The 12,075-nt window shown below is 41.5% G+C and overlaps 1 protein-coding gene across 2 annotated transcripts in view; it reads left to right on the top strand.

The window, feature by feature from the left end:
* The window catches only part of ADAMTS17 (ADAM metallopeptidase with thrombospondin type 1 motif 17), a 198,389-nt gene that overhangs the window by 145,442 nt on the left and 40,872 nt on the right, over positions 1 to 12,075 (top strand). For both annotated transcript variants that reach the window (XM_069798522.1, XM_069798521.1), the window contains exons 17-19: positions 4,818 to 4,975; positions 9,249 to 9,408; positions 11,410 to 11,545. In XM_069798522.1, the coding sequence (XP_069654623.1) occupies positions 4,818 to 4,975; positions 9,249 to 9,408; positions 11,410 to 11,545 (454 nt within the window). The remainder of the gene's footprint in view (positions 1 to 4,817; positions 4,976 to 9,248; positions 9,409 to 11,409; positions 11,546 to 12,075) is intronic.

Raw genomic sequence — 12,075 nt, 5'->3', positions numbered from 1 at the left:
AAAGTGCTTCTGCAATGCTTGGATGAAAAGCACAGCATTCAATAAGAGAAAAAGGCCCTATTCAGCCCACTGAATTTAGTACTATCACCTCTGGGGCTAGGCAGAGCCAGGACTGCAATAATTGTGTGTGACAAAAGCCATTGGAGTAAGAGCAGTACTCTGTGTCTAAGAGACAGCATTTATAGCTGCAGCATTGATCCCTGCTGATGGTGCAATGAAGACAGACAGCGGCAAAAACACTTTGGCCCAAATACTCTGCTGAGTCTCCAGTGCAATTCCTGCAAACCTCAAGGAGTACCTTTAGGAACAGGGCTGTTTCCAAACTCTCCATCTCCTCAGTCACTGAGGGAGCAGTGCCTGCAGCAATCAAAATCAAATCTTACCCAGAAAAGAGGTCCACAAAGATTAACATTTTGGTTTTCGTCAGCAAGCTATCTTCCTCTGATGATGAGCTGGAACCAAAGCATAGTGTTAGTCATTCAAGCTCTTGCACACTGTTTTGAGCATGTGCCATATCTTTACTAGTCAGCCATACTGCATGGAGATAGTTTTATCTCATCCACAGCTTTGATTAGTCATGTTCATGGCTCCTCAAGGCCAGTGTGATGGCTGCTTTGATCTCCCTGGAAGCTGCTAGGCTTTGGCAGAGGAAAGCAATGCTGCTTCAGAATTTTGTCTGAAGTTTGCAGAAGGTACTTTGTAGATCAAGGAACAAAGCAGGAAGAGAAGTAAGCCGCAGATAGAGTTACATTGCTGTAGCATGCAAATACCAGGACATCATCATACCCCTAGTCTATGTGCCAAAGAGAGCTTTCCTCAGAAAACACATTCCCCCGAAATACATCCCACTCCTCTTGGGGAAGCCATACCTGCAGCTTGCCTTCACCCTGATTTTGGAGCCTTTAATGGGACCATGAGAGCTGTCAGGAAGATTGTGTGCAGCAGGACAGAAAGATATTCCACCTTTCTCCAGTAACTCCCCAGGATGCACATCCTCAGAAAGGCACACACAGATGCAGGCACACACAGACTTCCCCAGAGGTTAGATGCTACAAATGATACTCAGTTGGCAAATTGAATGTGCCCTGAAATATTCCTGGGCACTGAGGCCAGCAGTCATGGACCATCTTGTGTATGGACTCTCAGCCCCCAGTGAGAAGGGGCTGCCTGTATACTGCTTATTGAGAAGGCACCCTGGATAGTACTGGATTCTGATCCACACTATGAATTGTTTGGGAGAGCTCAAGTTGACCTGGGACATAAGATGTGCTAGGGACCATTTTAAAAACACAGAGGTTCCCAGGTGCCTGGGAACATGTCTGTGCACTGTATGTGGAATAATTAAAAAATGGGTTTCCACTGTGAGATAGTGCCCTGTGCTGGAATCACTTCAGGTATCTCCTCTTACCTTTGGCAGAATCTCTGGGATCTATGGAGCCAGGCACTTTCCCTGTTGAGCCAAGCAGAACAGTTCTTCAGGAACCCCCCTAAAGAGAAAACTAACAAGGATTTCCTTCCCCTCAAACCTCATTTGAGGAAGAGATTTGCTGGCCCCTCATTTTTTGAGGGAACCTTCATTGTAATAGCTATATAAAAGGTGTTAGACATGGCCAACTAGAATAAAAGGAAGATCTATGTAGAATAGTCCAGTATCTTTACATATGTTCCCACAGTAAATTAGACCCAACTGGTAAGTCAGCTGTGTTGTGCAGTTGACAGAAGCCCAGTTCTTTGTCTTGTAAGGGTATTAGATAATTATATATAACCTAAGCACACCTAGAAGGGTTTGCTGGCTATGGGGACTTGATCCAAGGAGATGACAATGGGAGATTTTCCTATTGACTTAAAAAGGCTTTAAATCAGCTGGTCTTACCTTCTTGCAACACACCTAGTTAAGTGAAAGCCAAGGTGGTGTTCTTTACTGGAAGAGAATAAAATAAGCATGAAATGCTGGAGGTTAAGAAAACATCTTGTTAAAGGCTTAGCCAAAAGAGACAGTTAACCTTGAACTAAGGAAGCCCAGTAACACACAGGCTATTCTGTTTGTCTGACATCAGGGCAAATTTGATCATGGTGCATGGATCTCCACAAAGGGGCCTGGGACTTTCTGTTAGAACAGGGTCTGCCAATTTTCTCTTCCCTCAATGCATCACACCAACATCTGGATAACTGTGCTTCCATTCTAACATAGAAAACACATAAACCCCTAAATCAACTTGCACTGATGACTCAACAGTAATGTGATGTCCTTACGGCTGGAGTTGTCTTTCAGTGTTTGAAGGATATCAGTGATCCTGATGCAATAGGTTATGCTGGAAGAAAGGACATATTACTCCAAGTATCTTTTCTCAATATTCATCTTACAGGACTTCATTCTTCAGTGGAGCTTTCTACGTTGTCCTTACTGATGCATAGAGTCACTTCCTGACAGGACGGATGCAATCCTACAGCACCTGATCTTATACATGTGTGTCCAGCTCATGGACTCTGAAAGGAGGGTGGCTGTGGCAGGCTGTTCCTTGCCTGCTGATGATTTTTATTTATGGCCTGGTTTCCATCAAACCCAGGGGTAGATAGTATCTCACCTGCTTCTGCCTTTTGAGAGCAAAGAAGGCATCAGGAAGCGTCCTGACCCTAAGTTCTGCTTATTTCCAATACTGGAGGTTTATAATGCCTGTCCAGTTGCAAAAAAGCCTCTGGAGCAATGTAGAACAACGTAAGGGCCACTCTAAATTATGCTTGTAGCTAGTGCTTGCACTTTGGAATATTCTGCCCTCTAGGCTTGAGCACAAAGGGCTATTAAGCTGATCTGCCAAGTTCACGTTCTGTCCACTGACCAGTCTCTGCTTTGTAACTTGACTTCTCTTTACAACTATGACAGCTAAATGTTAATTTGTTCAACGTTTGCATTGTGGACCACACACAAACTCAGGAGCAGCTTTATTTTGCACTTGCAAATCTTCACATGTGTATCAACACAGAGATTCGATTGATCTTTTTCTCAAGGAAAATTTAGGAAAATACAGTTTCAAAAGCTGGTTCTATTTGGAAACTGAAAAAATGCAGAGTTGTCTTGCTACATTTGAAAGGAGAGTTTCAATAATAGATAAATGATAAAATGATAAATAATCTATGAATTTTATGTTAATGTTTGAAGATCAGAATAGGTTTCCTTACATACTATCTGAATGAGAATCTCTGAAACCAACTGCTGCCAGACTTTAGTCAGTATCAGGATGGGCAGTGTTGTGGTTTAACCGCAGCCAGCAGCTAAGCACCACACAGCCACTCACTCACTCCCCCCCACCCAGTGGGATGGGGGAGACAAGTGGAAGGAAAAAGGTAAAACTTGTGGGTTGAGATAAGAACAGTTTAATAGAACAGAAAGGAAGAAAATAATAATGATAATAATAAAAATAATAAAATGACAATAATAATAACAAAAGCATTGGAATATACAAGTGATGCACAATGCCATTGCTCACCACTTGCCGACCGATGCCCAGTTAGTTCCCGAGCGGCAATTCCCCCCAGCCAACTCCCCCCATTTATATACTAGACATGATGTCACATGGTATGGAATACCCCTTTGGCCAGTTTGAGTCAGGTGTCCTGGCTGTGTCTGCTCCCAACTTCTTGTGCCCCTCCAGCTTTCTCACTGGCTGGGCATGAGAAGCTGAAAAATCCTTGACTTAGTCTAAATGATACTTAGCAACAACTGAAAACATCAGTGTGTTATCAACATTCTTCTCATACTGAACCCAAAACATAGCACTATACCAATTACTAGAAAGAAAATTAACTCTATCCCAGCTGAAACCAGGACGGCAGTCTACATAAAAATATACAGATCTTGCCTTGCAAACCAGACTTCGGTTTACAGCCACTGGTGCTCTCATACTCTTTTACTTCAAGTACCAGTTTTAATAGCTGTATAACACTGCAAGTGTGTAAGTGTTTTACCAGAAGTATCTTCAGGTCATACTCAAGCAGCTACTCAGTGTATTAGATTCTTACATCACATCTGCCAATTTGGTATATGTGTCTGAATTTATGGTACCATCCATTTTTCTAAGATCAAAATCTAAATAGTTAGATTTGAGAATAATCCCTAAAGTGATCTAAGTTTTGATTTCCAATATACCAGATATTCCAGGCGTGTTAATTTTACATACATGCCTACATGATTCCCATGTAACCCTTGACAAATAATTTTGAGATTATTCCAGGAAGAATTACGGCTGTAACTGATTGTTCTCTCATTATGTTCTCTGTTTACAATCTGCACCCTGCTCAGCTTGGATAAGGAAAATGGGCTAGTCAGTCACTTCTACTTTGTGGTTCTTGCTTGTTAGCACAATGCTGTAGTATTTTAGTATTAATTTTAAATCCAAATTAAATCTCTCGTCACTGAAAATCAAAGAAAAACATTTCAGTTTGCAAGCTTTCTTTTGCAAAAGCAGGGCTGTATCCCTAACTGAGTTCAACATCGACTATGTGTGATTTTTGGATGCTCATTCAGAAAGCAGAACATAATAACGTTAGGTAGTAAAACCTTAGCAACACCAGTTTATATGACATTATTGTTACTTAATAGCAATGTTAATATAATTAGAAGTGCCTTCATCACCTGAAAGACAGAATATGCCCAAGTTAGAAACATTATGACAAGTCAGCTAAAAGTATACTTTAAACTCAAGTCTGTTAGGACGCTACTGCATCTTGTACTTCAGGTGGGCTGAGACAGAAGCTCAATAGTCTGTATTGTAATTACAAATTCACTTACATATCATTCCATGGTGTTTGATTCATTCCAGCTTTAAAAGATTCCAGTAAGAGATCCATTAACAGCGACTGGAAAATTGAGCTTCCTGGTGAGTTTCAGATCGCAGGCACTACTGTCCGGTACGTGCGAAGGGGTCTATGGGAGAAAATCTCTGCCAAAGGACCAACTAAAATACCACTGCACTTGATGGTAACTTTATATCCTTTGTTTGTGTTTCTTAAGTGATGCAACATAAAGGGTTTATATCCTAGCTGAAAGTATAATTTTGATTGTTTGCTTCCTCACCAGAGTTTTTTAAAGGTATGCTGTAGTGCCTGTCTTTGCATTCTTTTGCAGCATTGCAAGGGCTGGAGAAACCCAGCTTCCTACTTAAAAATAAATGATGCTCTATTCTCAGAGAACATGCAGTGTCCCAGTAAGCTCATGTCCAGTACAGGATACTCCTGTAAAGTGTTGCAGACAATATGACAGGTCCGTTCTATGAGGATGTAGGTTTCCAGGGACCTTCTTTATTTCATGGACATACTCACTCACACACATGAAAGGATATTTGATGAAATATTTTCTCAGCTAATGTCAGAATGTATTCTGTGTTTAGATACACTGTTGGTCTAAAAGAAGAGTTGCAGATTTGGCATGTACAGATGGTACATGTGAATTAGACCCTCTGTAGTGTCTTAGTTACAGACAGAAATTTTCCTTGCTTTCTTTATATTGTTTTTTCAATTTTCTGTATTTTAAAGTCTTCTTGAAAGTTTTTCCTAATGTTCAACAGAGTCCTTCTGTTAACCAGGCATGTTATTTTATAAACAGTCATATGGCTACTATATGAGAACATGAGTAAGAAGTCCACAGGGGTGAGAAGAACAGGAATGTAGTCACGGTCCTGTCACTAATAGGTGATGGTGTGACTCGTGGGCTAGTCCCTTAATGTTGGTGGTAACCTTAACGTTTCTACCTGTAAGATATCTGTAATAATGCCTGTCTCATATGTGTTACTAGTTGAAAGTCTGCAGGAAGCTTTACAGTTCCTATAGTGAGGTTTGCATAGAAACAGATGTATGCATTGTTTCCTGTAATTTTTTTATCCAATTACATTTTTCTGTGTGCTGTTTTTGCCACATTTGTTCACTGAAGGCTATCTATAAGCACTGTTAAAAGTCCGAAGTCTCTCCCTTTCCTCACCTGAATTTTTTGGCTTGCTGGTGTTCATTGTGCAACATTTCATGGCCCAGTTTGAAAAGCTCAAAAGTTGCTTGAACTTTTCACACACACACAAAAGATAATAATACTACTCCACTTTGTCAGTACTTTCTCTGTGTCAAAACATGCTGCGTAGGAACATGAGGTGTTTTGTCTCTGCTTTCTCAGACAGATGAGTGAGTTTACCAGGTTCACATACAGACCAGTGTAAAGCTGGATTCAAAGAGGTTAGTACTGAAATAGTCAGTGGTGCAGGTCTGGGCACACCAGAACCTTCCTGACTCGGCCATGTAACTCAAGCTCTGCCCACACAAAGGAGGTGTATACAGGAGCCTTCTTCATCATCAGAAAAATTAGTTTCTGCTTGACTTTGGCCTTAACACAAGTCTTCCCTCCTGAAACCAGGACTCTGACAAAGTATCTTGTGCTGCCAAGGTCTTCCTAACCTCATGTAAGAAAAAGGAGTTGCACAGGTATCATTTGTGAAGATGCTGTGCAGGGTTCCTTTGCCAGCTCTTGGAACCTCCCAGGGCATTACTTGGTTGAGGTGTACTGCAGTAAAATCTGGTAGCAGCATTTTGTGAACTTCAGCATCAGTAGAGCTTTGGTTTTAAAGAAATACTCATTTTCCCTTCATTAAGCAGTAACTAACTAACACAGGAAACTAGTGATTATTAGGTTCTCCATGAGTATCCTTTCCAGGTACAGACTGGCATTTTCAGCAGATATGAGCAGAGAAAATTTTCCTTCTTCACCTTTCCCCCCCAAAATGATTAAAAAGGAGGAAAGTAAAAGTTACCAGACCATTAAAAAAACATGTGGCTTAAAATCACTGCCAGTCATAAACAAAGCAGACGTGAAGTCTTTTCTTCAAATCAGATATTAATCTTTTCCTTGATACAGGGTAGTGGGTTTCATTCTTTCAAAGCAAGAAAGGCAGGATGGTTACCAGTTACCTCTAAATAGAAAACTGTTGTTCAAACAGTGGTGGAATACACTGGACTGACAAAGAGCCAGAAGCTTCAGTCAATCCATTGTGACCTGCATTTGAAACCAATTATACACACATACACACACGCCCCAATTATATATGGCTACGAAATTGCATTAAATTGGTTTCATATGGGTCTTTAGATTCACTAGTCTTGCACCCATATTGAGATAATAAGGATTTCTTTTTAGGAGCTGGTTTTTAATACTTGAGGCACTTCTCCAAGTGCATTGCTGTAAGTGTATTTCTTGGAGGAATTAATGTTTGTGTAACTAGGCCTGTGCTAGACCTCCTCTCAGCAACAGAGGACAACCAAACACTTCCAGAGCATAAAGATGCTTTAGACAAGACTGACTGATCAATTCTGTAGAACAAGCTGTTCGTATCTCGTGCACTTAAAGAAAGCCAGAGGAGGACTTGAGTTCTCTGCCTCTGACTGCCTGGTATTTGGAATTGTGTTTGAAAAAAAACCATTCATCTTTGAAACTGTAATGATGACTGGCTAGTTTCAACCTTGGTCTTCAGTTCTGGTAGTAAGGCTTCCTCTGTAGCTGAAGCAAAATCATATCTTTGTTCCCCACATCCTCTGGAAGATGGTTTTCTGCCCAGGTTTATGCACTGTGCAGAGCAACTCATGGGTGCTCAGTTTGTGTAGCCCCACAGTATTCACTGCACAGACCTCCAGGATGTCGGTGGCTGCAAGTTGGACCCCTTCTTTTAGCACATATGGTTATTTTGGGGGTTAAATGAGCTTATGACAGCTTTAGTGAGATTATTGGTTAAGTAGGAGTTATTTCTGCAAATCTGAATGGGAAACAATTATTGTAGGGAGAAAATAGCATTTGCAAATTTTCTTTTTTTAATTGGGCAGCTGCTTGCTTCACTTATGATAGCCCTACTTAAAATATCTTATTTGATAAGGTGCTGCTCCTATTTCAGTAGGTGACAAGAGCCAGCAGAATTCACCTGTCTAATGTTGCTGAGATTATGGGATAAGAAGTATAAGTAAGTCTAAAGCCACACCTTAAGCATTACAGTAGTACTTCTACGGCATTTGTTAATAGTGTGGTAACTCAGATTCCATGGAGCTTGTACTCCATTAGGTATCTTCTAGTCACTTCTGACTCAAGCCAGTGGAAGTGAGAGCCAAATGAAGCCCAACATGTAAATCAAAACAGGACCAGAACTGTCATCTGTCTGTGGTGAAAAAATAAGTATTTTTCTCTGTTCCTCTGTCTTTGTTAATAGTCAGTGAATTTTGGAGTAATAACACTAGAAACATCACCTGTAACTCCATGGGAAATATCAGCCTGCTGTTGAAAGCAGGTTTCACCTTCCTCTAGCATTATGCCGGGTATGAAAATATATATGTTGCCAGCTGCTGTATGATATGGCTTTTCCTTGTCATCCTGAGGTTTCTGAGACAATAAAATCCTGCTCCTACAGCTTGTCAGCAGGAATAGTCATGCTCACTTTGAGTGCCACGTTTCCCAGGAGGCATGTGACTTCTTTTTGCATTAGTTGTATTTGCTTTGAGAAGGATCACCTTGTTCCTTCAGATGTGTTAATAAACTTTTCTGCCTTTAAACTATGGACTGCTGCAGCCCAACTCAAATGCAACAGTAAATGCTGCAGCTCACAGAATTACAGAACGGTTGAAGTTGAAAGGGACCTCTGGAGGTTGTCTCATCCAAAACCCTGGCTCAAGCAGGGTAGCGTAGAGCAGGCTGCCCAGGACCATGATCCATAAACAGTACAGTGTTAACCCAGAATTTCCCCATTCTTTACAAAGGTCCCCAACCGTAAGCCTGACTGTCTGCATGAGGCTCGCAGACAACTTTCTTTCTAGAAAACAAGGGTAGGACAAGTATGATGAGTGACTTTTTAACTCTAGATGCTCATTGAGATAGCTATTATATGAAAACTGCTGATTTAATGCTTCCTGTTGTCTTACTATTTCTGTTCAGATAGCCAGTGGCCTGCTGATCACATTTGAGGCTTAAACAAATTTATGCACTGAATGCCAGGTTTAGACATCTCCATGACTGTTTTAAATATTCACAAATCATAAGCAGTTATTGCTCCCAGAGATACCCTGTTTTACCAGTACTACTGTAATTTCAGGTTTCTAGATAAAGATTAGGTTGCCTTTCATGAGGTACTTGGTATTGGCTGGAGACAGCATTTCCAGCATCACTGTCTCTGCAGTCTGTTGGCTTTTCCAGAACACGGTGTGTTGTAACAGCCTTTCTTTTCCTGCTGAACCAGGTGCTGTTATTTCATGACCAGAATTATGGAATTCATTATGAATACACCATTCCTGTAAACTATACTGCTGAAAACAGAAGCGAGCCAGAAAAGCAGCAGGATTCTTTGTACATCTGGACACACAGTGGATGGGAAGGGTGCAGCGTGCAGTGCGGAGGAGGTAAGGCCATTCATTGGAAGCTTGGTGGGACTAGCTGTATGGTGTTTGCTGACACCAGCCATTAGAGAGGTGCCTGCAGAAGACAGTGTTGCCAAAGCATGAAGGAAACTGGCCATGGGAATGGATGTTGCCATAATGAACTCAAATGAGAGCTCATTCTCACCAGCTCTCCCAGCTATCATCCACATCCCCACAGTTAATTTTCACCCCGCGTTTTGGCAGGGACACTGCTTTGTCGGCTCATTACCGTAGGCGGGAACTGCACCTGGATTAGTGCTCCATGGATGGCTCAAGGCGCCATGTGCAGCCCCATATCTCAAGCCTCCGTCACATTCTTGGAGCAGAGTTTTCACAGGTGTTCAGGCATGTTCACTGAAAGATGCTTCCTTCCCCATGGTTGAAACAGGGGCAGTGTTGCTGTGACAACTCCTGGAGATTGCATCAGACGCTCTTAATGTGGGGTGGACTTTCTGGGAGTACATGAGCACATTGCAAATCACACTTTTGAGATGATCCCTAGGATGTGCTGCGGCGGATTTGCTGAAACCCTGGGGGGAATTGATGCCTGTGAAACCAGAGACTGGTTTGTCAGCCACTGTCCATTGAATTTTCAGTGCTGGAAGGTGTAGGTTTTTCCCTGAGGAAAATGGATCGTTTCCATGCATTCTGGCCAGTCTTTCTTCACTAGCAAACCCAATTATTTATCATATTGTATGACACAAAGAAAGAGTGCTCATCTTCACATTTGAAGGCTCACTGCTTTCTGTGTACTGAATTCACAGATATTTTTTTTTCTGTACATAGAACTCATTTTAAAATGGACACTTACTTTGCTCATGTTTTAAAACAATAATTTCTTAGAGCCATTAAACCCTCACATGAATGAGTAGGAAATTTGTTTGTGGCTCTTTTGATTTGTGTTGCAAGCCTGCCACATATTTGAATCAAATCAGTACCTGGCAACATGGCTCCCAACAGTAGTAGCTTGGATGGCAAATGATCTCTTATATTTTGGTTGTCAGATGCTTTTACTACTTATCCAAGCTATGAAGGGCCTTTTCCCTTCCATGCAGACCTTTACAATTTTTTTATTAACAGAATTTGAGTTATTTTTTATTATCTGCTGCAGATCATGAATAAACTTAAGTTGATGCAGACTCAGTGTTAAGAAGAGGATCTGAGAAACCAAAATAATTAGCAGTAAAGCAAAGTCACATGGTACAGGGATGGCATTTTCCTTGTCACATCTGGTCATTGTCATGCCACCCTGCTGCACAGCTTTCCTGATGTCACACAGTGGAAGGCTGAACCCTGAGGACCACACTGCTGCAGTGAAACTCCTGATGCACAAACAGTTTATGTCAGAAAAGCTGACTACTGAGATGTCTCCCACTGGCAGGGTTTTTAAAGTAGTATATCTGGAAGACCAGAAGATAGGAATAATTTATTTTGGTGGCTTAATTTCACCTCTTTGTGAAATATGAACAAGCCCAGTTTATCACTCTTGAACCTGGCCACTCCTTTTCAAACTGACTCTTCCTGAATGGGAAACAGCAAGAGGCAGCTGTCCTGTCATTATCAGTCACTGAGGGGTGGATGGTTGTGGGGCTTCAGCTTACATAGCTGGAGCATCTGTCCTAGCTGATTACAGGGCACAGCTACACGTGGAGGAGGAACCAGAAATGAAAGCAAATTCTTTTCCAGATTGTTTCCATCCTAAACACTAGAAGGAGAAAGCCCAACGTGTTGTTCCCATGAAGCAGTCAATTTCACAATTATTGGGGAAAGATTTGTAGCTTTTCTGAAAAAACCCAGAACAGTACAAAGGTAAGACAGAAGTGGGAAATAAGATTGCTTGCAGAGATGGTAGGTCTGTGTAGGTTACATCTTGTAGAGATAGTAGGGAGCTCCTAGCTTTTGAGGTTTTGTTAACGAGTTGACATGGTTTTGATCTTAGCCACTGGTTTCCTTTTTCAGAGTTGTTTTTTATTTGACTTGTAGGTGAACGGAAAACCATTGTGTCCTGTACTCGAATTATTAACAAGACCATGACACTGGTGAATGACAGCGATTGCCAACGAGTGAATCGCCCTGAGCCCCAGGTCAGGAAATGTAACACACACCCCTGCCAATCACGGTAAGGAGTTAAAAAATAATATAACCCAGTATCCTTTTCCTTCACAAATTGCCCATTTCCAAAGCCTCCATATGGTGAACATGGTGAAAATGTCTAAAAGTATTGGGACACATTGTTAGCCACAGTAACCCGCTGTAATATTAATTTCCTTTTTTGAGCAGGTCAGATTTTCATTACCTCAGACCCCATATAATTTGTGCCCAGTAAGGCCAGATTCCATACAAGCTGCCTTCATGCATTGTTTGAGGATGGTTTGCTTTTCCCCTTGTCTGCCTCCTGGGTGACAGAGCAACTTGCAGTATAAAGTTAGGCAAGAGTGCAATGACTGCATATCTAACCTTTTTTTTTTTAATCAGCACTGAGTAGGGTCTGATTAATTGTCAAACAGTGCTACAAAAAAACTCAGAAACCACCACAGCCTTTAAGCTACTATATCTGACCTGCTGTGTTGCATGCCTGATCTGTATTAGCATAGTTCAGACTGCGAGTCTCTGGGCAAGGAGTGTCTGTTCTTCACGTGAAGTTTGTAC

The sequence above is a fragment of the Haliaeetus albicilla genome, chromosome 12 (genome assembly GCF_947461875.1).
Source record: "Haliaeetus albicilla chromosome 12, bHalAlb1.1, whole genome shotgun sequence".
Classification (NCBI taxonomy): domain Eukaryota; kingdom Metazoa; phylum Chordata; class Aves; order Accipitriformes; family Accipitridae; genus Haliaeetus; species Haliaeetus albicilla.
Note: the sequence above shows the minus strand (reverse complement) of the source record. Positions and strands in the feature narration are given on the sequence as shown.